This window comes from Kogia breviceps, chromosome 15, assembly GCF_026419965.1.
Source record: "Kogia breviceps isolate mKogBre1 chromosome 15, mKogBre1 haplotype 1, whole genome shotgun sequence".
NCBI lineage: Eukaryota > Metazoa > Chordata > Mammalia > Artiodactyla > Physeteridae > Kogia > Kogia breviceps.
In genome coordinates this window covers 28109994-28136964 of record NC_081324.1, presented here as the reverse complement: position 1 = coordinate 28136964, position 26971 = coordinate 28109994, and the positions used below count along the sequence as shown (strand labels likewise).

At 43.2% G+C, this 26971-nt stretch overlaps 1 protein-coding gene across 3 annotated transcripts in view; it reads left to right on the top strand.

Moving 5' to 3' along the window:
- SETBP1 (SET binding protein 1) overlaps positions 1-26971 on the top strand; it is a 382636-nt gene that overhangs the window by 185327 nt on the left and 170338 nt on the right. For all 3 annotated transcript variants that reach the window (XM_059041284.2, XM_067014318.1, XM_059041286.2), the window contains exon 3: positions 4526-4579. In XM_059041284.2, coding sequence (XP_058897267.1) covers positions 4526-4579 — 54 coding nt within the window. The remainder of the gene's footprint in view (positions 1-4525; positions 4580-26971) is intronic.

Genomic DNA, 26971 nt, shown 5'->3' with positions numbered 1-26971 from the left:
CCCAAAACAGATCCCATAGTAAGTAGAGGCAGACCCGGGGCCAAGACATGAGTTTTCTCCCTCTGAGTCTAACTTTTGTACAGCGGTGTTCCATTATCATCCTGTGAGGAATAGCAACTTGTTGGTTCCATTTTACCTCCCTTAATTCAATTTCCACATTTCCTTCTGTGTTCCTGGACCTCTATTGCAGGCTCACTCATGGTTGGTGGTTCCAGAGCCTGTTGCTCGGTAGAAACCAAGCTTTCTTCCTTAACTTTTTTTCCTTTTCTCTGTCTTAACCCCTGCCACTCTCCCCTCCTGATTTGAATCTCCCAGTCCCCAGGTGTTAGGTCATGTAAAACTTTCTTTGGGTTGCCTACATATGGTTGGCTTTGTTGTTTCTGCTTTTTCACTGGGTAAGCCACTTACTCTTTCTGGACCTGTTTTCTAGCTGGTTTCTAACAACCCCGATCACACACATAATTGGGTGTTTATCTCCCTTGCTGGGATGCTGCCTTACACACAGGCTGTCCCCAACTGTTTTGTCATTTGAGGGATTGGGGTGGGATGTGGTTCATGTTCCATCCTGTAGCCAAAGTAAGAAGCAAGTGACACTTCACAAAATAAAGAGGGGGAAAAAAATCCATTTCCTACAAAATAGAAAAGGGAGAGGAGAGCAGATTGAAAAGAGGACAGGTGAGGTAAAAAACGTATTTAATGAAAGGATGGTGTCTTTAAGGGAAATTTAAAACAGGGTCATTTGTTTTGCCCAAAGCTGTCTTTGCTCTGTTTTCTTTATCTGTGTACCTGCTTACCGCCACATCCACCCATCCACCCATCCATCCAGCTCACATGTTTTCATCTACTTTTCTGGCCCTTGGGGAGGGAATATTTGAGAAGAGCAAATAACCTAGAGGATCACTAGCACAACCGGGCTTCAGTGTGTCCAGCTGCATGTCTACAAGGCTGGGATCCTTTCAGCCAGATGTCCAGTGTGAGCCCCCCCCCTCCCCATTTTCTGTCAGGGACTCCCTTCCCGGATGCAGTGTGTCCTTTTGATGAGGGGCCAGAAGAGGGGAAGTGATACTCCTGGGGCCGGAGGACCCTCCCCTCTTGAAGGAAGCTCTGGAAGCTGTAGAATTTAGCAGGTAAAAGAGAAGCTATTTGAGGGGCAGTCTGAGGCCCATGGAGGTCCCAGGGTGATTCTGGCTGCAGCTGTGCTGGGGGTGACTTATGGTGGTGTGGGAAGTAAAGGAAGAATCCCGTTCAGGAAGCTGGGTGTGAGAGGAATGCCAGCAGATTGCCTCTGCTTGTGAAGCTGAAGGTATTTCTCTCACCCGAGGGTCCCACAGCTTCCTTAATCTTCCCCCAGTCCCCCTGGTCCCCAGCCTGCCCTTTGGGCTTGGAGAGACCAAGAAAAAAAATTGAACTTGCGCTAAGAGAGAAACTGCAGCTCCTCAGAAATGGAAAGCTGGGTCATCATCATAATATTCTGAATGTGGACTGTTCCAGAGAGCAGGGAGACGTGTCAGGAATGAGAATGTTTTGAGACAGGGCCCAAGGATGCTGCCCAGCTCCACCAGGGAGATGAAAGAATTTTCTCCTTCCTTTGCCTTTTAAATGTAATGCTGTCTGCCCTTCTCCCCCACACCCACCCAACCCTTTTGCTGGGAGCAGTGCAGACATTTAGCCATCCTGGGAAAAGGCAGGATCCTTTTCATTAACTGCAACCTGACTGCAGTCCCCAGAGCCAGGGCGGAATGCATTTCCTCCCTCTTCGCCTCCCTGTCCTGGATCCCTCCCCACACGGGCTAGGATGGTCTGAGCAGTGAACTCTTTTTCTGTGGGACAGAGTGAGGAAGGGGTCTGGTCGGGGGTGGGGACAGTTTGGACAGGGTCTGGATCAGTGCTTTTTAGGGCAGTGATTTGTGGAAGCACATTCTCATCTCTTCTCCGCCATGCCTCAGCCTCCCCTGCTGATTAATTCATTCGGATATTTGAATGCTGTTTCATGCAGGAAATGCTCTAGGTGCTGTGCATTCTAGGTGTCGTTTCCTCTTGTCAACTTGAAGCATGTCGTATGCTGTCTCTCACACTTCTCAGTAACTTAGTCATTTTAGTCCTCATCTCTAGTTTGACAATATTCCCCACTTTTCCTGTAAGTCATTTGACCAACAGGTACTTCATGACTAATTGTCCAGGCTCTTCTTAACACTTTGAGAAATGCAGAAGTTATATAAGATTTATATAAACCATGGTTTTGTTGGCCATGGGCTTGAAAATACAAAATATATACAAAAGAGAAGTTTAAATAATGAAGACCTAAATTGTGGGAATTCCCTGGCGGTCCAGTGGTTAGGACTTCGTGCTTCCACTGCAAGGGGCACGGGTTCGATCCCTGGTCGGGGAACTAAGATCCCGCATGCCACAAGGCACGCCACCCCCCCACCCCCCAAAAAAAAGAAAGAACTAAATTGCATGCATCTTTCTTCTGCTTAAGAGAAGGGAAAGAGGATGTAAGATGTAAGTTTTCCAGGGAGGATGGGATAGATCCTAACTTTGTTGAGCAGGGGACATAAGGAATAATAACCAAAAACTCTATCTTTATTTCCATTCAAAGTGGATATGGTCATTTCTCAATCCCAAACCACTAACGTGATGGAATAGCACATATGCTAAGATGCCAGAAACACCCTTGTGGTTTATTTTCTGTTGCAGCCTCTCAGAACTGAGAAGAACTAGATATTTAGGTCTTCTGCTGTCTGCCTGGTGAACCTTGTGAAAACGCAGCAGAAGAGTCCCTGCCAGCTAGACTTCCAGGGCCTGGAGAGTTTGAGACCTGAGTCCTATAGGCTAACACATGTCTGTGGCCCTGTTCTTGCAGAGGTCACTCCCATGCCCATACATCACCCTAGCCTGTCTGTCCCTCCTCCCCAGCTCCATCCCAACCTGTGCTTGAATCAGAGGCCCTAGGCCATATTGACAAGTCCTGAAAAGTGGATTGTTGTTACCAATTAAATAAAATAGTGTCTGAAAGGAAGGGTTAGTTAAGGGTCATTCATAGGGACACACATTTTATGTTCCTGCCTGTGGTTCATTTGACTAACAGTCTGGCACTCGTCCTTTTTCCTATGTCATGTCTCCTCAACAAATTATCTCCAGTATGCCTCCACCAGAGACATCCTGTTAAAAAAGAAAGAGGATAAGCTTTGGGTTAATATACTGTTGGATTTAAATCCCAAATATGTGTTCTACCTGTGTGACCTAAAAAAGGTTCTTTAACCTCCATAAGTCTCAATTTTCCCATCCATAAAGTGGAGATACTTCCTTTTTCATGAGGGAATTATGAAGATTAAAAAATAAAAATTCTATAAAGCAGCAATCACTGTGCTGGACACCCAGGCGATCCTCGATATATCATGATTCCCTCCCTCCCTCCTTAATGCATGCCACAGCTGGCAGAGAACAGATGCAAAGGGAGCCGTGCTGGGGTTGGTAAACCCCTTTTCCATGTCTTCTCCCCACTGCCGACCTGAAGTGGCTCCCCGCCTTGCCGCCTGTCCATTTTCAAGGCTCAGTTCAAACTCCATCTTATTTCAGCAACCCTACCCTGACATTTCTTGCCTTACGTTGTTCACAGTTTGACACTAACACCCTACTACACTCTGCTCACACTGACACATGCGTGTCTTACCCTTGGACCAAATTGTATGTTCCTTGAAGGCAGAGATGCTGTATAATTATGTTCAGCCCCCAGTGTCTCGTCAGGTACCCTCATGGCTTGTTGCTTGGCTGTGTCTGCAGTCAGGGGCTGAGCTGGCTCTCTCTCGGGGTGGTGTCACCTTTCCAGGCAAATGCCACTTGGGGAATCCTGCCTGCAGATTAAACACAGAGATACAGAAAATACATAACCTGACTCTCCTTATCTAACATTGTGCGTAATAGTTGGAGGCATAAGCTATGAATACCTCAATAACATATAAAATCAAAGACAATGTATGATAAAGGGAAACTGAGTCATGTGCAGCTGTGGAGAGGAAAGGGTCATTTTCACTGGTTTGAGTTTAAAAAAAGAAGAGGAAGAACAAGAAGCAACAGCCCTCCCAGAGGAGGTGGGCCTTTAACTGTCTCTTTTACTTGTTGTATCACAGGATAATTTGATAGTAGGAAAGAAGTCAGGGACCTTCTCCCTAAGGAAGTGTATGGACTCACACGTAATTTGTATTTACAATCTCAGGGAGTCTGTGGACTTGCTGGAGTCCATCCATAGTTCATGATCCCTAACTTAAGACTCTGAAGAATTAGTGGCACCTAGAAAGAAGGTAGGAGAGGGCAGCAGAGATAGTCAGAGATAGAGTAGACACAAGGTGAGAAGGCCATTCAGTCCAGGCTCCTATCCCAGAAGCACCACCTTTGCCTTTTGTGATTCTGCTGCTTTAGCTCCAGATCTGGGCTCTGGTGAGTCCATTGCGCATCAGTTGTTCTGGGACACTGTATGCAAACTGTGAGAAGTATCACTAAGGAAGGCTCTTTTGTTCTTTTCCAGCTCCTCACAGCCAGTGACCTTGCAGCCAGCGACCTCAAAGGATTTCAGCCACAGGTAAGTTCCACTGATCCCTTTATGAATTGTGAGCAAACAAAGTTGGCACCAGGGCACAAACCCCCCCACCTTGGATTTCCAGCTTCTCTGACTTAAGGAACCAACCTTGACAATGACTTGGTAGTTTGTCCTCTCCCTCTGGCTCCTCCCATCTCATCAAGAGCAAAACAACCTCTTTCTGCGTCTTTAATATTTTATAGTACGCAAGAATGTAGACCAGGCTGCTTGGAAAGCGTGGTGGTGGGTGATTCAGCTCAGGAAAGTGTTAAACCAAGGAGGTAGAGGGTGAGGTTCTCTCCTGCATTTCTCCTCATTGGGACAAGATACTCACATTTGTGGAATCTTTGTGAGCAAATGCCTTGTAGCCATGGTCTGGCAGCCAGGTTAATCTCAGACTTCTGCAGAGGCAGATGGCTGAGTTTTGCTGATCTTGGTTAGGAAACGAGCCATTATTATCTCTGGCCAGAATGCTTTTGTGGAGGTCACTGTGAACAAACCACAAGAGGCACAAGAAAGGGCTCTCTGGGGACCTCCCTCGCAGTGGTGAAGATGGAAAATCACCTTCCCTGTCTTTGGAAGGGAGCTTACTGTCTCCACACAAATGCATAACCACCAACACACACACACACAACAAATGCACGACAGACACACAAAGTCCTTGTGTTGCCCATGGATCCTAGTGTAGAGAGAGTGTGTATGCAAAGACAGGTAAATCCAAGAGCAAGAGCTGAGATGCTCCATCCCTTCCTCTGTCCCCCTTTCAATAGGAAACTTCCTGTCACTCCCCAACTCAGTGCTGCCCAAGGCCCCACCTGCTGCACCTCTGCAGAGACTCCTGCAGACTCCTGCAGAGCAGGTAATTTCTAATAACAATAATTCCATATACTTGGGGATATTTTCTTCTTTAAATATGTTTTACATCCAAGAACTCACTGTACCCTCACTACACTTCTCCCATGTGTGGTGCTGAGACCCCAAGTCCTGGGGAGAAGAGGCCCCAGACCACTCAGAGAACTAAGAACCAGAATGGGAGTGGAGCAAGAGGCTTGAGGGAGAGAATGAACAGAATAAAGGGCCCCGTTGGTGAGAGTCAAAGATAAATTCATGTACGGTTTGGGGAGTTTTGATCACAGCTTGTTGATCCTTCTGTCAGGATGCAATGAGGTTTTAAAAGTAGATAGTAAGGGAGCCTTTTGACAATACTGAAAAATGACAATTTTTTCAAGTACTTATTCACATAATTCACACACACTTTCAGGTGAGCTCAGGCAATATAAAACAAAAACAAAAGAAAATCAGCATTTACCCATATCCCACCCACCTCCACACCTACTCTCACAACGCAGTGGGATAAATATTTATCTCAGCTAAATATTTATTTTTTATCTGGATTTATAAAAATAAAGGAAATTAAGGCTCTGTGTAATGTTGTTTTGTGGCTTGAAAAGGTTACATAGCGGAGACAGATTTTATGGAAGGTGTGTGTGTGTGTGTGTGTGTGTGTGTGGTTTTGACATTGTTTCTGACTTGATCATATTCTCTCCATGTTTGTTGAGCCACATTTCTAAAGATATTAGATTTAAAATGAACTATTAAGTTAGATATATTGGGAGTCTGTCCACAACATTTGAAGCCATGATCCTAGAAAGGCAGCTTCCCTGCCCTCCCCACAGATAACCCCGCAGGTGGTTGGTACAGATGGCTCACTCCTCTCTTCCGTCTGACCTTTCCACATTATTCCATTTGTGTGTCATCCCCCCAAGGCTGGAATATAAATGCATATTTTTCACTCCTCAGGATGCGTGTTCCCGAGGCCAGGAAGCCCTGGAACCTTGTGGCTAGAGTGTAGTACCCAGATCAAAAAGTCAGTTCTGCAGTGTTGTTCCTGAATCAAAAAGGCCCGGATGTGTCAACACCTAGTCAACACCACCCTCTCGGGTGCTTTTCCAAAGAGAAACAGAGCACTGCCCACATACTTGGGGCTGCCTGCTTCTGGCCCCACTGTACCACATCGTTGGCTTCTGTTGTCATTTTCCCTTCTCTCTTTGGGTTTCAGGTGAAAGTGAGCCCCAGGCATCCTGATGTCCACAATCATTCATGGTCGTGTTCCCTTCCAGGCACTGTCACTGACTTTCAGGAGGGAACTTGCTGAGTGCCCCTGCCTGGGCTCACTGTCAGTGGGCCTGTCAGCTTTCACACAGTCCACATTCACCCCTTGCATAGAAAAGTTTTTGTCTTTTTTTTCCCCTTGAAGCCCATCCTGCTGCAGCCTCTTAAGGAAAATAGTCATGATTTCCTCCCTAACGTTTGCTGCCCCTCCACTTTGAAAGTGTGGAGAGAGGTGATTGTATGAGGCTGGCCTCTCCTTGTCTCTCTTCTCCTTTCTGCATCCAGATAGAGGAGAGGAGGGTAAGGAAGTGACTATCAGCCTTCCTCCCTGTGATTATTGGTTTGTAAAGACACCATGTTCATTCCTGGAAATAAACACATTACTTTGAAGGTAGAGCCCAATGCTGAGATTCTACGGCCCGTACATTAGCGGTGGGAGTTCTCCCAGGCCAGCGAGCTTGGCCTCTGAGCCACACGGGGAGGACTGTCTGACTGGAGGCTACTAGTCTCAGCAGGTTTAAAAAGCACAAATGGAAATGCTCCTGAAATTCACACCTAAGTCACCCACACTCTTCTCTTCCATTTGGTTCCCCCCCAAACACATCATTCATTTTCCAACGCCTTGTTCTTCCTGCCTTTAAAGGAATGAACACACTTGAGTCCCCTCTTTTCTTGTCTTCGGATGATGAGAAATGAGGACGCTCGTCTCCCTTTGCCAGACCATCTCTCTCCATCCCCAAAAGGAATAAAAAGAGGCATCTCATTCCCTTAGTAGAAGCCCCACAATCGTATGATTTCTTCTTCATTTTATTTTTACTCTTTTTTTCCCCCCTCAGTTTAAGAGCTATAAGTGTTCACTAGAGATTTTGGAATGTGTGAAGGTGGTCAAAAGGTACAAACTTCTAGTTATAAAATAAGTAAGTCCTGGGGGTGTAATGTACAGCATGGTGACTATAGTTAATAGTACTGTACTGTATACTTGAAACTTATTAAAAGAATAGGTCTTGAAAGTTCTCATCACAAGAAAAAAACTTGTAATTCTGTGTGGTGATGGATGTTGACTATAAAAATTAACTAAAAAGAAGAAATTTGGAAAATATAAAAAATAAGAGGGCTTCCCTGGTGGCACAGTGGTTGAGAGTCTGCCTGCCGATTCAGGGGACACGGGTTCATGCCCCGGTCCGGGAAGCTCCCACATGCCGCAGAGCGGCTAGGCCCGTGAGCCATGGCCGCTGAGCCTGCGCGTCCAGAGGCTGTGCTCTGCAATGGGAGAGGCCACAACAGTGAGAGGCCCGCGTACCACCAAAAAAAAAAAAAAAAAAAAAAAAAAATTTTTAAATAAAAGAAAAGAGAAATAAGAAAAAGAAAAATAAGGAAAAAAAAATCTCTTTGCACCCCAGAAATAGTTATAAAGACATTTTGGGGTATAGTCTTACAATAGTTATTGTACATAGACATACACATCTATGGGATTTTTTTTAAAATTGATAATCATATTTTATATGCTTTTTTTAACCTTCTTTTTTGTTTGTTTGCATGCTTTTCATGTCACTGGAAAATCTTCTAGCAACTGGCTATTTTTGTCCACTTGCTAGTACCATCATTTATTTACCACGCCTCTCTTGCTAGACATTCCATTCCTTTTGCAGGCTGAGCTCTCCAGGAGGAATCCAAGGCAAGTGCTAGATTCTCTGCTCTCATCTAAGATACAAATAGCATCCACGGCTTCTTGACATTTAGTTCTTCTTTATCTCTCAGTTCCTACAGCCATGTGAAGGTTGCTTAAATTTTGTAGTAAAGTGTCCATGTGTGCCCGTGGGCATTTAAGCATCTGCTTACAAGGGCCCAGGTTGGGGATGCTGGGAAGAAATAACTGTAGGGTGGAGCCCAATCTCAGATGCAAGTTTCACCTGTCCAGCTGCAGTGCTAGGAAAGCAACCCTGAGAAGACCCATCCCCCACAGAGGAGAGCACCCACAAAAGGACTTGGTCCTCACCTGCTTCATAAACACCTCATTGTCTCAGAGGAGAGAGAATACTTCTTTCAGGAAAAATTGAGTTTTACTTCAAGTATGCCTCATGACAGGATTTTGGGAGGCAAGTGTAATAGCTGTTCTATAAAGGGTCACCATTTTAAAGGAATTTCTAAAATGTCTGCTGCTATTATGGCCAAGGGGACATTTGCAGTGAAGGGTAAGAAGAGTCACTCAGAACACAGAAAAACATTTTTCAATGCAGAGAAAACGGGGCTTTTAGTCACTGAGCTGCCATTTCATTCAAAGGTGCCCATGGAGACCTTTATGTGGGGCTCCCTGCTGCACAGACCCTTCCCCAGAATTTTGACAATTCTGGAATGTTCTGCCACTACTATTAGCTTTGTGAACCTGGGGAAGTTACCTAGTGGCCTTAACCCTCATTTTCCTTATCAAGCAAAAAAGCTGTGCAGCTTATCCCACAGATTGTTGTGAGGCTCAAATTGTTGTGAGACAATGTTGTGAAAGCAACCTAGCATGATGCCTGCCACACACAGTGAATTCAACTTTTTCTTTTGATAGAAAAGTACACGGCAAATTATTTAAGAATTGAGAAGAAGGAGAAATTATATCTGTACAGAGCAAGCAGGAAAGTCTTATAGGGAGAGTTGTCATTCATTGTACGTGCACCAGGATAAGTGAGAAGTGAGGCAGTGAACTTACTCCAGGGCAGGGGAAGCCTGGATGAAGACGAAACCAAGTGTGGAGATGCTTGGGTATGGTCTGGAGATTTGGAATGCTTTAATTACTCTGGTTCAGCGGGAGTATGTTGAAGATATAGCTGCAAATTAGGTTGGGACCAAATTGCAGGAGGTCTCCAAAGTCCAGAAAAATAGGTGAGCTTTTTTTTTTTTTTAATGAACTATTTCTGAAGTTTTCAAACTTATACAAAAGTAGACATGATAGTTTAATAAACCTCCATATATTAACCAACTTTTATTGTTATTCAACTTTAATATATTGTTACAAAAGCCTTGATTTGGAGCATTTGCTGATTTCTGTGGTGTAAATATCCCCATGGTGAACAACTTTAAGCTGCCAATGGTTTAACAACCTATTTGCAAAGTCTTTGACAGCTAGCTTTCCAGAGTTGGTGTGATCGGTTCCCCACATACCACTGGGTCAGCTTCAGTAATCATTACCATTTGCCAATCTTACTTCCATCTATACTCCCAGATACATATATATTTTTTAAATTTTAAATTTGGGGAGACTATTTTTTTAAAATCCCAGTCATCATGTTATTTCACTCATAAATAATTCAGTAAGCTTTTCTAACAAACAAGGGCTTAAAAAATACAATCACAATGCCATTATCACACCTATAAAAACAATAATTCCATAATATTTTCTAATGCCCAGTCCATGTTCAGATTTCTCTGATTATCTTAACATGGCATTTTACAGTTGATATGTTTGAATAAGGATCCAGATTTTAGATTGTGACATCCATCTCGGGACAGTGTAGCCACTGAAAGTTTGAGGATGGGCAAGAGTCACAACTGTGATGCAAGAAGGTTATACCATAGTTAGTAGGTGTGATGAAAAGAAGAGGGGATCTGGTAATAAGCCTGTGCCATTGGTCCATGTGAGACATAGTAGGGAATGAAACTGGGCTGGGGTCAATGTGGACATGTTCCTGAGGGGATGAATCCCAAATAAAGTACAGGGGCAGAATCAGTGGACCTGGTATCTGCTAGGCTGATTGGAGAAATAAGGGGACCATAAACATAAAAGAAGTACAGGTTGAGAAGGTACTGTGTTCATTCCAGGATTAAGTGTGATTATCACCCAGTATTCAAAGGAGGGGGACTTTGTCATCTCTGAAAGAACGCTTACTCCATTTTCCTCAGGCCCCACAATCAGTTCTACTCATAGACCATCAGGGGATTAGACCATCTGCAAAATATCCTGGGCTCCACGAGTCCTAACCCAGAAATTTTTAATGCAGGCATGACATTTATTCATCATTTAATCCTTACAAACCTCTGTGAAATCAGTAATAATATTATTTTCATTTTAAAAGTAATCACAGAGAAGTTAAGGTCACAAAGCCCATAAGTGGCAGAATTAGGATTTGAACCCAGGCAGTCTGGCTCCAACACCTGTGTTCTTTACCTCTTATGCTATGACACCTTGAGTTAGAGCTTATCACCATTGTTAAGATAATTCAAACCCAAACTGACCACTGATAAGACCAGGACAAGCAGCCTCAGCTTCACTTTTGTGTATTATATTGAGTTTTCTTGATCTCAGCCTGTTCAAGGAAAAGCAATTCGTCTATCTCAGAGTAAGAGAGGGAATTTTTGTGGAACATTTTGAATCCTTCCATCTTGGCAAAGCATTTCTGTTGTTCTCATCCCCTTCCTTTCCCAGTTCCCAAATGGAGAGTTGTGGTAGTTGGTGTCCCTTCTACAGAGGAAACACAGTTGAGGCAGAGGTAGCTGGTGTAGTCTCCCATCTAAGACACACAACAATGAGAAAACAGGTTGGCTTCTTTTGAACTCGCCATATAGTATCTACTTTGCCATTTTGGGAAGAACCACCGTAAAGCACAACAGTGTATAAAGAAGTCCCACTATCAGTGCTTACTTACTGCTTTCATTTCAGAATTGAAAGAACAAGACAGAACACCTAGAGTAGTGGTTCTCAATCTTGCCTGCAGATGGGATTATCAAGGGAGCTTATGAAAACTACAGGAGCCCAGGCCCAACCCTATTGAATTAGTCTGGGTGGAGTCCAGAAGCTCCACGTGTTTTCAGAAGCTCCCCAGAATCTAAATCAGCCTCCTCATTTTCTAGATAAAGACTGAGGCACAGAGGTAGTCTTGAAGAGGAGAGAAAATAAAAGACCCCACATTCAAATGGCTTCTACCCTGTGTCGGGAATGTGCCATGCGCTTCACTTGCCCCTGGTGACTAAACCCACAGCAACCTTCTGTCAGACAGCTTACTCTTCCCCTTTCACTGAGGAAGAAAACGGGATCCAGGCAGAGGATGTATGGCTAAGCAGGGATTCTATAAAGCCTACACCTGTGCCCACCGCCTGCTATTTCCACTCAACAGTTGAGATTTGTCCAGTATTTTAACCTAGCTAGTGATGGTGTTGGGTTTATGACCTCCTCTGCTTGCTACCTAGACATTCTGGACTCTAAGACATATACAAAAAGGCCCAGCTTTCCAACACTGCCCCAAGAGAGAATACGTGTGGTTGGCTGGTGCACCGCATTTCCTGACTTCAGAAGATCCCACGTGTCCTCCTTGCTCAGGGTCCTGCTTAGTAAACTCACACCTTTTTCTCAAGGCCTTTCTTCAGGCTTGCCCTCTGCCTCTTGCCATGCATCTTTGCTCTCTGATTCAGTACGATTCGGAGCATGGACTGCAGACTAATGCTGGCCTGTCAAGTGTGTGTTACTGGTCCACAATGAGATGCATCTGAAAACAGAGTGTTTAGAAACTTTTATGGCAACTTGATGTTTCCGTGATATCCGAGCATGTGATCATTTTCCTACTAATTTATCTTTGTAGTATTTTACCAAAGTAACTATACAGAAATATGGGGTGGGAAAAAGAAAAACATGTCACCATTCCCCAAAAGTTGCAGATGCAGTTTCCTGGTTTTATCAAAAGGATAGGATCTCAATTCTTGTTATTTTTGCCTTCTTCTATGAGCTCACGTGACTATATTTGTATTGTGAATAATGTTCCCCCTCAAAAAAATGGCTCCACTCATAAAAGTGTTTTTCTGGCTACTTGTGGGATACCTACATAAAACATGGATCTTTCCCCATAATTCCTAAGGCAACCTACTTTATTTTGCTTACCTAACATGGACATCTGTGACGATAGTAGAGTACTTTAAAGAAAAACATTTGTTCACATGCATACATATACTTCACACTAAAACCCAAACTGACATTATTACTTCTCTTACATGAGATCAGCCTCTTCGTACTACAGGTATATCCTTTTTGCACTGCCTGACTTGACAGTGTTTATAGCAGTTTTTTTTTTTTTTTTTTTTAACCAGTATTGGCATTTAGTCCTGAAGAGAGAATTTCTCTAGGTGTTTCCAGACTGTCTGGCATTTCAGTGGAATATTCTGAAGTGAGTTCTAAATCTCTTCAGACTCTAATGAATATTTTGTTTCTCCCAAGATGTTCTGACCACCTGAGGGTCATGTGCAGGTGAGTCCAAATTAAAACAGACCTAATGTGCAGAAATTCACATGCAGGAAAATTGCTGGTTGGCAGGTGGGTGTTGGGAAAAGAAGGGCTTCCTCATATGCAGAAAGATTTTTCTTCTTTGTCAAAGGAATCAGTGTAAGTTATCCCTGCCAGCATATTCAAATATGATTTAGCCTCAAAATCTGATTTAAACTCAATTTTTCAGAACAGAAGTATAAACAAAGTGAGACCAACCAGTGATGATTAACTTTGAATATCATTCTCTTCTCTTTCAAAGACAGTTTTCATCTGAAACAAAAACAAACCAAAATGCTTAGCAGCAAGGGTGTAGAGTTAGATGATCTCTATGATCCCTTGAGACTCAAAATGTTTAATTACACTTTGACTTCTTCCACTGACTTCATGTTTCTAGTTTTCTATTCTTGTTTTTCTCTTCCGTCCTTCTGATAAAGTGGCTTCAGTTTGAGCTTCTTAAAAATCATCCTGTAATTCTGCTCACTCGAGGCTTGGGGTCATTGATGTTTTGTGATATATCTCAAGTACCTGTGTTTATCAGTGGATTGAGTCACAGATTTCCCTGTCTAAATTTTAATGTGATGCATCACTTTGTTCTATACATTTTTAAGGCTAGGAATGACTCACGTGCAGAAAATACAAATTCATAGACCACCTTTAGGACTTGAAAGGAGGTATTTTCTTCAAAATCCCTTTAGCAGTATAGTTCTAAACCTGCCTAATGAGGAGAAAGGCCCATCTCTCCAACAAATAAGCACGCTCACTTTTTATTTTTAAGTTTTTTCCAACCCTACTGTCTGCCTCACATTTCATTGGCCTCCTACCTATCTATCCAACCCCTTTCTGACCATTTTGTACCAGACCAAAGGGGTCAATTGAGGGGCATCAGGAGACCCCCACAAGAGAGGGGCCCCTCGTAGTGGAACAGCTTGCAGACCTCAAGCAGCATCTTCCAGCCATCTGTCTACTTGTGTTTGGAGCCTGCATCAAGTCTGCAGACAGCCTCCACCACAGCATTCTGATATGTCCCTTATAATGACCATCCCCTCCCCCTTCTCCAGTTCTGCACATGATCTTCCTTCTGCATCACTCGCGTCTTAAAAATGTGTATCACAGCCTCTGACAGAACCATGTTGCCAACACGTGTCCCAAGCCGATGATTCATGAGACAGAAAAACTTTACGTGATGTTGTTGTAATCTTTATTACTATAAATTGTAAAAATTGATGCTTATTTAGGAATACAACACGAATCTCTCTCACCCTTCTGTATCCAGTAACTAGCACAGAGAACATTTCCCATTACTTTATCATTTAGTAGTTGAAATCACAGGTCTGCCCTGTATTAGCTGTGTGGCCCCCATTTAGTATTTAATGTGTATGTGGCTCAGATACTGTTTTAGAGAAAGAAGGATACCTGTTCCATGGGATTTTGAGGAGGGCTGAATAGATAGGCCCAAAAAACAGTATCTGGTATCTGCTAAGCACTCCATACAGCACACACTCCATATGTGCTGTAGTTCTTATTATTCTTGTAAATTACATACCGAAATTGAACCTGGTCCACTGAAGCAGACTTCAGAACACAAATTGCAGCTTCCCAAGACAATATAACTAGAATTGGGGATTACCAATGAAGAAGAAAACATAAAAAACAAACAAAAAATCTAGATCTTGCCTGATGTTTTCACTAGTTTGTTTATGACACTTGCCAATCAAAGTGAGCAATGGTAGACAGCCCGGCCCTGTGAGAATGACCCTACAAGAGGAAGGAAGAAGACAGGATGAATGGGATTGGATAAGGGACAGATAGGAACTGTTTGGCGGGGACATGAGAACACCCAGAAAGAAGTGCCTTCGTTGCTTGCTTCTTTCCCTTAACACCTGTGGCACTTTCCCATGGAGGAGGACTAGCTAGAAAGTGTTCAAAATCAGCGGTCCCCAACCTTTTTGGCACCAGGGACTGGTTTCGTGGAAGACAATTTTTCCACGGACCGGAGAGGGCAGGATGGTTTTGGTATGGTTGAAGCTCATTACATTTATTGTGCACTTTATTTCTATTATTATTACATTGTAATATATAATGAAATAATTATGCAACTCACCATAATGCAGAATCAGTGGGATCCCTGAGCTTGTTTTCACTTGGCACTCACTGACAAGGTTTTGATATGAGTCTGCAAGCAATTGATTTATTATGGTCTCTGTGCAGTCAAAGCTCTCTGCTAATGATAATCTGTATTTGCAGCCACTCCCCAGTGCTAGCTAGCATCACTGCCTCAGCTCCACCTCAGATAGTCAGGCGTTAGATTCTCATAGGGCATGAACAACCTAGATCCCTCGCACGTGCAGTTCACAGTAGGGTTCACGCTTCTATAAGAATCTAATGCAGCCGCTGATCTGACAGGAGGCAGAGCTCAGGCAGTAATGCGAGCAATGGGGAGTAAATAAAGATGAAGCTTCGCTCATTTGCCCACTGCTCACCTTCTGCTCTGCGGCCTGGTTCCTAACAGGCCACCGGTACCAGGGTTGGGGACCTCTGTTCAAAATGGCTTTAAACGAATCAAGAGCTTTTTCAACCACCAGAGCATTGCCTCATCTGAACCAACTCCCTTGGGTCTAGTGATCCTCGGCATAATTCTGGACATCTACTTCAGCTCCAACCCTGTAAAAGAATCACAGGCGCAATGATTTATTTGCCCAGAAAAATCAGTGAGGAATTGTACCAAAGTGCATTTGGATGGATGCTGTTCAGGGAGACTGTGTTAGGGCTTGGGGACTTTGGGGGGGATTGTATATGATGACTTTCATATCCATAAATTCAGTTGTTTCTATATTAAAGATGAGATAAGAGCTGATTCAAGGAGCATATGGGTTCTGGAGTCCGTGGGCTCTCAGATGGAAGTGGCATCTGCAGAAGGGAGCCATCCTGGCTGCAGGACTCTTGTCTCCAGTAAGCAGTCCATCGTCAACATGCTGACGGCAAGTAGCTTGCTGATGGGAATGAGAGGTCTATGCCCAGATGTGATCCTTGTTTGTACTGTGAGAAAACACAGCTGGCTAAATTTGGTTTTCTTACTCTTCATCTGGTTAGGAACAGAAATGCCAGCGTGGAGAATGGGGGGATAAGATGAGCATTGTGTAAAAACATAAAGAATCTGTGTACAAAAAGTAGATGCTCAATGAATATTTGTAGAACCCATTCTAGGGATGCATGCATATTAGAAGTAAAAACAGATCCCCCAAACAAAAATGCATGTATCCAAATTCTGATATTTCTTTAATGCCTCTGGCCTTGTGGTTATGATAAAGATAGTTTCTATTACTTGTCTTATTTTTGGAGCTAATGAATTTTGTGAGCTTTTTTTAGGACAACCAAATCTTTGGAGCTTTGTGTGTCTTTCACCATTATTTAGTGGTATAGCAGGAGCATTCAGGTACCTCTGTAATTGGGACTAGAAATACACAGCTTTGAATTAAATCAGTTTGACTCACCCACCTCTGACCTATTGCATTATTAACATCTTGTGAAAGGTGACTAAGGCATGGGGTCATGAGAGAAGTGGGAAGAGTGCTGAAAAAAGAACTGTCTGTGAAATCTCAGCCTGCAGGCATCTGGAGAGACAGCGCGTTTCATTCTTGATAAACTCCAGCAGAAAAGAGCAATCAGCTAAACGAGAGCTGGACAAATTAAATGGCTGAGTATTATTTCAAAGGGGAGCTCGGGCAGCATCAGAAATTCCCCATCAGCTGTAATAACGCCAATTACTTTGCTAACTGCAGATTCCATCATGATGTGTTTCGTGCAATCAGGCGTAGGACTCTTACAGGGGCCTGATGGGTTTTGTTTACTCTGAATGTGCATTTGTAGAGAATCTTTTGCGCCCAAAGGCTTGGAGCTCTGAGCATCTTCTTCTCGGTCCAGACTGATCCACAGCTGAGGGAGATTATCTCTGAGATGGAGACGGGAGCAGGATGGGCAGGCTGGACCCAGTGTCCATCTCACTGGAGAATGCCTGGGATTTAAATACGAAGAGAACAGCTGGGTGTGGTAGTTCTTAGTGAATGTGGCAATCTCTAGAAAACCTCTCTGTCGGTTACCCAACTAGTAGATAAATACATATTTCTGATTATGAGCGAAGCTTCTTGGCACATCGGAGCATTGGACAAATCACCTTAAACAGTAATAGCAAACAGAAGCTCTGGGAGGAAAGACGGCGCCAAGAGTTCATTAAGCCTTAAATACTGACAAATGGGGGTGCAGGGCTTTCATTGTCTCCCTTTGAGAATCATTTGGCTGGATGTCAAACAGCTCATTTCAAATATGGGAAGACATTGTAAGAGAGGAAGATATCCCTCCTCCTCCCAACATTTTAGCAGGGGAAATAAAATTTGGAGAGTCTACAGGAACATTCATTTTCTGTTTACATTTGGCTCCGTAGAAATTAATGGGTTTGTGGCTCCAGCTGCTTTGAGTAGTGAGTTGTGATTCTCCATTTACACACCCAATTGAGGAAGGCGCTAATCATGGCCGTTTACAGAGCGCTTCGGCCTGATTGACAGCTGGAGTGGAAGCTGTATCTGTGGCTGCTGGGGTGCAGAAGAAGAGCTAAAGGCTGATTTGATTCCACTTGTGCTGAGCTGTCATCTGAGGCCAGAGCCTGGAGGAGAATGGGAAGGTATTCTCTTCCCTCTGCTTTGTGACAAGCAACCCGTGTGTCATTTTATTTTTTTAACCTGCCTCTTCCTCCTTCACGCCTATGATAAAGGCCCCTTTGCCTAGGGAAGAAAGGATTCTCCTGAATTCAAAGGCAGCTGCCAGTGCCTCTGAGTAAGTGACTCATCTGCTCTCCAAGCCCTCCCTCTCCCAGCTGCTGCCCAGGGCTCCCAGCCCACAAGACCAGCATTGGGGCAGGTCCTACTGTAGATAGGAAGACAGCCGTAAGACCAGGTGGGAACAGAGGAAAGGTCCATAGGATACCAGTTAGTGTGGCAGGGCTCATGCCTCCAAGATCATTCATTCCAGGAGTGTGTGTATGCACGCACACACACACATGAGCATGTACATGTGTTTGTTTCCCCTAAAAGAGCTACTTCAACTAGTGTATTTGGTTTGACACCAGCCTTTCTGCAGGTGGCAGCTGTTCAGATAACGTTCTTGGCTCTCTGATAAGAGGCAGAACTTGTCTCCTGCAAATCCCCGGCGACAGAAACAGCCCTTCGAAATCACGAGATAACGTATGAAGCATTAAATGGAGGTGAGGGCATCAAATCATGCCACGTGTACTCAGCATCAGCAACTCCACAACCAATGGCAAAGAGAGCTGCCACGTCCAGCCTCCTCATCAGCATGACTTGGAAAGTATTCAGGGATCTCCTTGTTTGTGGGGCAAGTCATTTGTTCACATGTGAACTCAGAGGACAGTTCTGGCTTGGTGACACAGCCTCCACTGTGAGCAGTGTGTTCCAAGATGCATTCATCAAAATCAGTCTCAGTGGGGTGTGGTCCTCTGTCTGAGCCTTTGAGACAGGGCCAGCCTCAGATGCACTAACATAGCTCAGCTGTGAAAATAAACTCTCTTGCAGCAAATACTCTTTTCCCATCTTCCTCTATAATATCCTTTTTAAAAAACATATGCCATAAGCAATCCAACGTTTTAAGAAACTGGGCCCTTGTACCAACCTTAGTGATTCCACTTTCCTTAAATATATTTCAGTCTAGATCCACTAGTTAGCACATCTGCCGACATATTAATACATCTCTACTAGGTGCAGGACACCTACCAAAAGGCCAGAGAAACCTTTTAAAAAGACATTTCATTCCTTGCACTTGTGGAATGAATAGGGTCATTCTCTAAGCCCGTATACATGATATGAAACAATAAAACCAGCTTATATTTATGTAGCAGTTTTATATACCTTCTTATACCTGGTGATCACCAGAAACATGTGAAATAGGTAACTCCATTTTACAGAAGAAAAAGTAGAGACTGAGGCAGATTAAATGATTTGCTCAAAGTCCTCAGCTGTTTAGTGATAGAGTGATAAAAGGGATTCACCAAGACTCTAAAACCCCATTCCCCCTTTGTTCTTTGCCGTCTTGTCCACAGATGTAAGACAACAGGGTAGCTGGTATTGTGTACTGGTGGCATTTCTGTATATTTCTGCTTTACCTATAGAAGCGATTGAGAATTTCTGCTAAACTAAGTGTTCCCCAAAGGAAAGCTAGAACTAATGCGAGTTAGTTGAGGGAGACAGATTTCCAGTTTATTTAGAAAGACTTTCCAGCAACAGAAGGCACTTACCCCCATGTGCCTAGTTAGCACCCAATCTCTGGATATTTATGAGCAGAAGGAAAGGCAGCACAGCAGAGGGGTTTCGTCAGGTGCAGGTGCAGGTACAAGACCTGAGACTGAACATTTGCTAGCTTTGTGACTTTGTTCAGGTTAGATAACCTCTCTGAGTCTTGTTTTTCTCATGCATACAATGGGGAGAGCAATACTCACCTCACCTAGTGTAAGGTTGATTAAGTACGTATGTAAGGGACTGAACACTTTGCCTGGAACAAAGCACTTTCTCAATAAATGTTTGGCATTTCTCTAAGCCATTGCATCCCATGTGTCTCCTCTTTCCCGGCCGCCCTGTCCAAGCAAAAGCTCTCTGTACCAGGTGAGGAAAGTCGGCCCAGCAGTCCTTCCAATGGCAGCACTGGGGCCCAGATGCTGTGGTCCCCACTCATAGGTCTGGGTCCAGCATCTTATTAAACTCATTTTAGATTTAGAAACCAGAAGAAGGTCATTGGAACTGGAATCCCCAGCAACTCTGAGTAATTCACAAGTATGTCGTTTGGGAAATAGTTTTTATGTTTGCCAAAAGATGATACATGGAAAATGTGTCACTGAAGACACTCTTGTTCAAATAAAACTTCTTTCAGTCCATTATGCTAGACCCTGCTGGCATCTTGAAGAGGCCTTTCCAAAAATAAATGCCCTGGGTAATCCGAGTCTCTGAGTATGTCATGAGCTCAGTGCCTAGGTGTGTGTCTCAACTTCTTTATGGCCTCAGATGACAGATGAGTGCAAGTGGGGTCAAATCAGCCTTAGCTCTTTGTCTGCACCCCCAGCTGTCTCAGACACAGGTTCCACTCCAGCTGTCGGTCAGGCCATGTGTCTCAGTTTCTTTATGTACAAATGGAGGGCTGTGCTTGAATGATGCCTAAAAAGTCTTCCAGCTCTAGTATTTTATCCTTTTCCATTCCATCCCATTCCTGCAGACATCAGACTTCTAGAGGCTGTAAAGAATATAAATTAAGGTTTTTAAAGAACAGGCATAGCTCTTCCATAGCTCACTGCTAAGGCCACTGACTACTTAAATCTTTATTTACTCTGTCCAAGATGTTCCTCAACCTACTTGGATCAAAGCCTTCCCATTTCATTTTTTGACACTTGCTTATTTTTCCTAGTTGGATACTATACTTTCATATTCATATGTAGAAGTAGTTTTAATTTAAAATAAAAAGAGTGCTTGGAATCTGTAGCCCTTGGTTCTGCCCAGATGCCTTCTGCAGGAAGCAACCTGTCACCTTTCAGGTATATCTAATTCCTCTTAAAAACTTTAGCACCCATCAGACATATGGAGAAAACACCATCTTTGGGAGTTTCATTAGCTTGATAACCACTTCACCTTTTGAAAGATTACTGGACTGTACATTTTATTATTGTTAATAATTAAAAGGAAGCCAACTATCCTATTTGATGCCACACATAAATGACAGCTTTCTAAAGCCCCCCCAAAAGCTTCCAATTGAGCTCCTCCAAAGTGACCTTCTAATTCCTGGTGAAGGATCTTCTCATGCTGAACTTAGCAGAAGCCCTGCCGTGCAGTGGGCCATCAGGAATACTTGCTGAATGAATGAATTAATTGGTGAATAAGTGAGTAGTATTACTATCTGGTATTTGGGAAGAACTTGGAGCTTGGGGTCACATGGAATTGGGTCTGAATTTTGATCTTCCTTTTAGTAGGTGCATGATCTTGAGAAAATTCCTTAACTTTTTTTCCTTTGTCAAGTGGGGGCATGAACTCCCTTTAAGTGTTACTAGAAGGATTAGAAACGATCGATGTAAGTGCCTGATACATGGGAGGTGCCTGTTTAAAGAAGGCTTTTTTAACTCTCCTGCCTCATGCAGTGCTGGTGCCCAGTGGGCCTTTAGGAAGTGTTTGATGACTGAAGAGAGCCTAGCATCATTCATCAGAGGCCACAAGTCATCCACACACAGAAATGACACCTCCTTCATCTACTGAACTGCTTTTCTCAGCTGGGGAAGTCCCCAGTCCCCTGGTTGGCACATAGGTCCAGCCAACCAGCTGTGTACAGCTCTCTCTAGCTATTCTGAGCATGAACAAAATTACCTGGGGATTCTCTTCTTGACAGGACTAGAGACTTCTGCTCTTAGGGAAGAAAAAGCAGTTCTGATAATGAGATGACAGAGCAGAGGGCTTTTCCCTGTTCTCAACTAGGGCTCAAGTGGTGGAGAAGCAGGCCGGAATGTGCAAAGGCCCAAGACCAAGGACTGTGGCAGGTCTTCAGGATGAGAGAGGAGCAAGGACCAGTTAGGATCAGTTATTCTAGGGTGAGCATCCGGACTGGGTAAAATTCTTGGGCCACTGACCACAGAAGGCACAGGCAGAAAATACAATGAGCCAGTGGCCAACTATGTCCATGATGCCCATGGCTTATCCAAGCAGGGGCAGGACAGGAGGATGTCAAAGGTCTTAGCAGATGTGATCAAACAAAGGTCTCATGAAGGAGAGGCAGCAGGACATCTGATCACAGATACCAGGAAGCCAGGCACCCAAATGCAAGGGCTCAGTTGTAGGAAGGTAGGGTACTGAGGTGCGAAACAGTAGAGCCAAACGAGATCCCATTTGGACCAACAAACAAATCATTTTCCCAGCTCAACAGGAACTCACACATTAGAGGAGCATTCAGGCTCCATGCCTGATGAAAGGCAACCCAAACCCCTTCCTTGGTGGAGTCGTTCAGAGTGCTGGTCCTACTCTGTGCCAGGGAAGATGATCCATTTCTACACCAAGCTCCCAGTGAGGCAAGTTATGTAGGCTGAGCCTGCAGCCACGCTCTTCAGGTGGTGAGAAGTAGAGCTAAGGAAACTCAAACCAAGGGTTTCATCCCCTTGTGAGCCAGTTAGCTCTGCCTGTGTGAAGGTGAAGTCTTAGCAGCTCATCAGATGTCACAAATAGTTCACTTTTAGAGCACACTCAGGGGTTGTGTTGAGGTCAGTGCTTGGAGGAGCCCTTTTACAGGATCCCAAGAAATGGAATTTTGAAGCTGATACTGTTCTCCCTATTCTTTAGCAAGATTTATCTTCCCTGAAACTTTATGAATTGCATTGGCTCCAAAAGGAATAGGCTTCCCATTGGTGCAAAATATGTTATATAGCAGATAAAGGAGCTTTGTGCTTTTATTAAAACGGTGACAATCAGCCTGTTCATTTCCTCAGACTTACCTTGTCTACTCAAGGCCTAATGCCCCTCTATTATGTTTATCCCTTGTGGGGACTTACATGAGCAGTGACTGTCATTGACATTGCCACTGAAGATTAATAACATCGATGCCATTGAGAGCTTACCCAGGGGTTTGGAGCATAGCAACGGAAGGATAGTAAGTTGCAGGTAGAAGAAAAAGGCCCCCAAAAAGAGGGGTCTCGAAATAGTTGACAACCAATTGTTCCTGGGAGTCAAGTCAGCTGACTGCTTTAGTTTCAAGACCTCCTTGAAGATGTAGAGATGGCCTCATCTCTGCCCCCAGTGGTACCCACCCATTCTCTCCCAAAGGTGTAAGTAACACCCCTGATCACTCACCAGCAAGTGGAAGTTTCTCTCTCACATACTTTTTTTCTCTTCCTGCTTTATTGAGATATAAATGACATTTAGCACTGTGTAAATTTAAGGTATACAGCATAATGATCTGACTTACATGCATCATGAAATGATGACCACAATAAATTTAGTGAACATCCATCATCTCATAATAGATACAAAATTAAAGAAATAGAAAAAAATATTTTTTCTTGTGATGATAACTCTTAGGATTTACTCTGTTAACAACGTTTAGATGTAACATAGAGCAGTGTTCATTATCTTTACCATGTGGTACATTACATCCCTAGTACTATTTATCTTATAACTGGAAATCTGTACCTTTTGACCACCTTCATCCAATTCCCCATCCCACCCCCCACCTTTGATAACCACAAATCTGATCTCTTTTTCTATATGTTTGTTTGTTTGCTTGTTTGTTTTTGAAGTATTAATATAATTGACCTACAACACTATGTTAGTTCCTATTACACAACGTAGTAATTTAATCTCTCATACTTTTTTATTCTAGAAGAATAACAGCAAGCTGATTTCATTTGCCTTTGCTTGAAAGTTGAATATCTTCCCTAATCAACTTTTTTCTCCTGCTTATTGTAAAGCCACACCCCTCCCAGCTTTTTTCCCTTCAGCATTTCAAACCAGAGGTAAACAGTTTTGCTGATGCTTTTAGGATTTCTCTGATTCTTTGATTAATTTCCAGGGACAACAATAGGCCTCTGTGGCTTTAAGAATGTTCTGTTTTCTTGACAAACTAGGAGGGGAAGAATCAAAAGAGGTAGTTAACTTTGTACTAAGATGTTCATTCTTCCTCTAAAAGTTTAAGAGCTATCATCAGAGCCTTATTTATTGTCCCTACTCAAGCCTGTCCTAAGAACCAATAAACAGTTAAAAACAATGTGATCAGTTAGCTTAGACTACTTTGATTCCCTATGGGGCTCAGTTTTGCCCCAGCCAGATGGTGAGTGTACACCAGAGTCATAAGAAATACCATTTCTAGGTGTTCAAGTCACCATCCACCAAGCATTGCTAAGGGGGTGGCAACAGTGTCTCCAGACATGAATATACTGACTCTCCACTTAAAAGAGCTAAAATGAGAGTCTCACTTGTTACATTATGCTGTGAGGGTCTTAGCAGATAGCTAAATTAAGCTGTTGGGATGGGGCCTTTTTTTTTTTTTTTTTTTTTGTGGTACGCGGGCCTCTCACTGTTGTGGCCTCTCCCATTGAGGAGCACAGGCTCCGGACGCGCAGGCTCAGCGGCCATGGCTCACGGGCCCAGCCGCTCCGCGGCATGTGGGATCCTCCCGGACCGGAGCACGAACCCGTGTCCCCTACATCGGCAGGCAGATTCTCAACCACTCCGCTACCAGGGAAGCCTGGGATGGGGCCTTTTGATAGGCAATTAACCCAGGATAGATTTCATATCCTTATGCCTGTATACACATAGAAGGGACAGATAAAAGTCATGGTAAATTTAGATGTTGATAATTCATTGCCATCGATGTGGAGAAGCCCCATTCCACAGCTTTGACAAATAACTGACCATTGGAAATTCTTATGAAACTCTAATTTCTCTGAAAATATTTTCCCTTTTCATTGGATAGTTTAATTTTCCCCAGCATTTATTAGAGGATTTGTTTTTTGTGTTCTTATTCCAGTAGTGGTAAATCGTTATGTGTAAAAAGCAGGATGAGAACACCTGTGTAAAACTTAGAGGGGCTATTAATTCTATATGTTACTAGGTCTTCTGCTTTCTGGGTTTTTCTCCATCTAAGAGGTCATTCTGTTTCTCTCTACCTGGCGAGGAAACTTTATCAAGATGGGGAAGCCACTTCCATAGGAATATTGTTAAAGGGCAAATGTGGAACATTCTGACAAGTTTGTGTAGGTCCTGTTAAAATTATATATTATCAAGTTATTATTAGAACAAATATGCCCATTTTTCTTTAATTCTTTGATTTAGGGGATCCCCCAAAGTAGCCTAAGCCTGCAGCTGGCAGAAGAAACGGGAAGGGATGACCTATAGACTATAACTTATCCACCTCATCTTACATTTTTTAGTGCTCCGTTGCTTAAAAAGTAATTTCCAAATGACTGTTGTGTTTAATTTTCACATCAAACCTGTGGCCTAGTTAGGGCAATTACTTTTATCCAAATTGTAACTCTAAGGAACTTAGAATCAAGAGATTTGAATGATTTGCCTGAGCTCCCAGCGTTAGTAAGTGGCCATATTGGCTTGGAATGTACATGGGTCTTCTGACTCCAAGTCTAGGATTCTTGGCAAACGCAAAACGCTAAAACGTTTGACAAGAAGAAGCACATCAATACAAATGAAATAAAACCAAAGCACTGTAAACACTCATATATTTGATCATCTATGTTTAATCTACATTTTATCACACATATTGTGAGCAAATTTAATTAAGTGCCTGCTGTTTGTAAGGCATTCAAGGAAACTGGTTTGAGAAATAGACCCTCAGTTGAATGGAGTCTTGATTTATTATTTTTCTTTCCTTAGACTTAGTTCTCAGGTAGAAACGTTCAACTCCATTGTATTTTCTTTACAGATGTGAACAGAATTTTACATTATGGGGAATACCCAGGGGCCTGCCAGGTCACAAGGTGTACAGAAGCAGAGCAGAACGAGTTATCTTGAAGATGGAGCTGTCTTGATGGAGAAGGGAGAATGAGCTGAGAGAATTATAGCAAATACATGTTATCTAGTCTGGGCCAGAAACCATGGCACACTTTTTATATTCCAGCATAATCCTGGGTCTCCTGGAGGAGAGGTAGACATTAATACTGGGACCAGAGACAGACACTAAACAAGTAAGCACACATATAGTTTTAATTGCACTACTTCTTGCCATGTACATCATCATCCTCTTTCCTCTTAATCCTTTCCTCCCTACCTGTCTTCCTCTTCCCCATCCAGACTCCTGTGGGCATAAGCAAGAGTGGGACAGTTTGGGCTTCATTATAGCCCAGCCTTGGCTTAAGTGGAAGTCAGATAGTAATGAGGCTCTGCTCTAGCCACGGTTTCTAAAATCATTATGAGTGGGTTTATTCCACCGAAGGAGCCAGGGTTACTATAACTGTACAGTTAATGCAGGCTGCAGGTACCCTCTTCCTGAGAAAAATGATGTGTTTGAGGCCTCAGTGATCCCAGTTGGCTGTAAATATTTATCAGGTTTCCTAAACCATTTCCTAAACCATTGCTTAGACTTCCATTTTCCCTTTCCCTGTTTATCTGACCGATTCCGAGTCCTACTTCAGAAACGCCAGGACATCTTGGTTCTGTATAATGGAGGCATATTTTTCTTCTTTAGGTTCCATGTCTTTTCACAGAGATTTTTGGCTTAGATGCCTTGAGATGGGAACTGTAAAAGACATTAGTTTTGAACATTACTTTTCATTTTCTCAAAGGCGTTTACACATGATTGACAGACATATTAATCAAACCCACCTACGAGATGAGAAACCCAGACTCAGAGCTGAGGGAAGGAGGAGGAGCCCTGGGTGCTCTAGTGTGAGAAGAAAGCGTAGAAATTAAGCTCAAGTGTCTCATACAATGAATCCTGAATAATCCTTTTACATTCAAACATTTTGACAGTTTTTAGTCATGAGAGGGAGTGAGGAGTTTACAAGGAGCCCAAATTATCTCCGAATTGTTTGTTTGCTATTAAAGGGATAAAAGAAAATATAACAAACTCCTGGCTTTTCACTGTAGACAAGAAGTTGTATTGCACAAAGACGTAGCTGTTTTGTCAGTGGGCAGTTACATGGCTGCCCAAATGTTGCTTGAATCAGGAACTTTAGGACTAGTCATGTGTAGGAATTAAGGATGGGAAGCAGAATGCCTTCTGGAGGACTTACAAGGCTTTCTAGGTGGTGCAGACAGGTGCAGTCAGCACTAAAATAATGACACTGCATATGTACGTGGCTTTAGGCCCTTTAAAGCCCATTCATATGTGTCATCATGTAGAATTTTAGCTCTAAAGAGGCTCTATCTGACTTGATCTTGTTACTAATTCAAGAATTCAATTAAGCATACCTACTGGACCATCTCATCTCTGCTTGAATGTTTCCTGTGATGGAGAGCTTCTCTTGGACCAGGCAACTTATTTTGTGGCTAGACAGCTTTTACTGTTTGGAA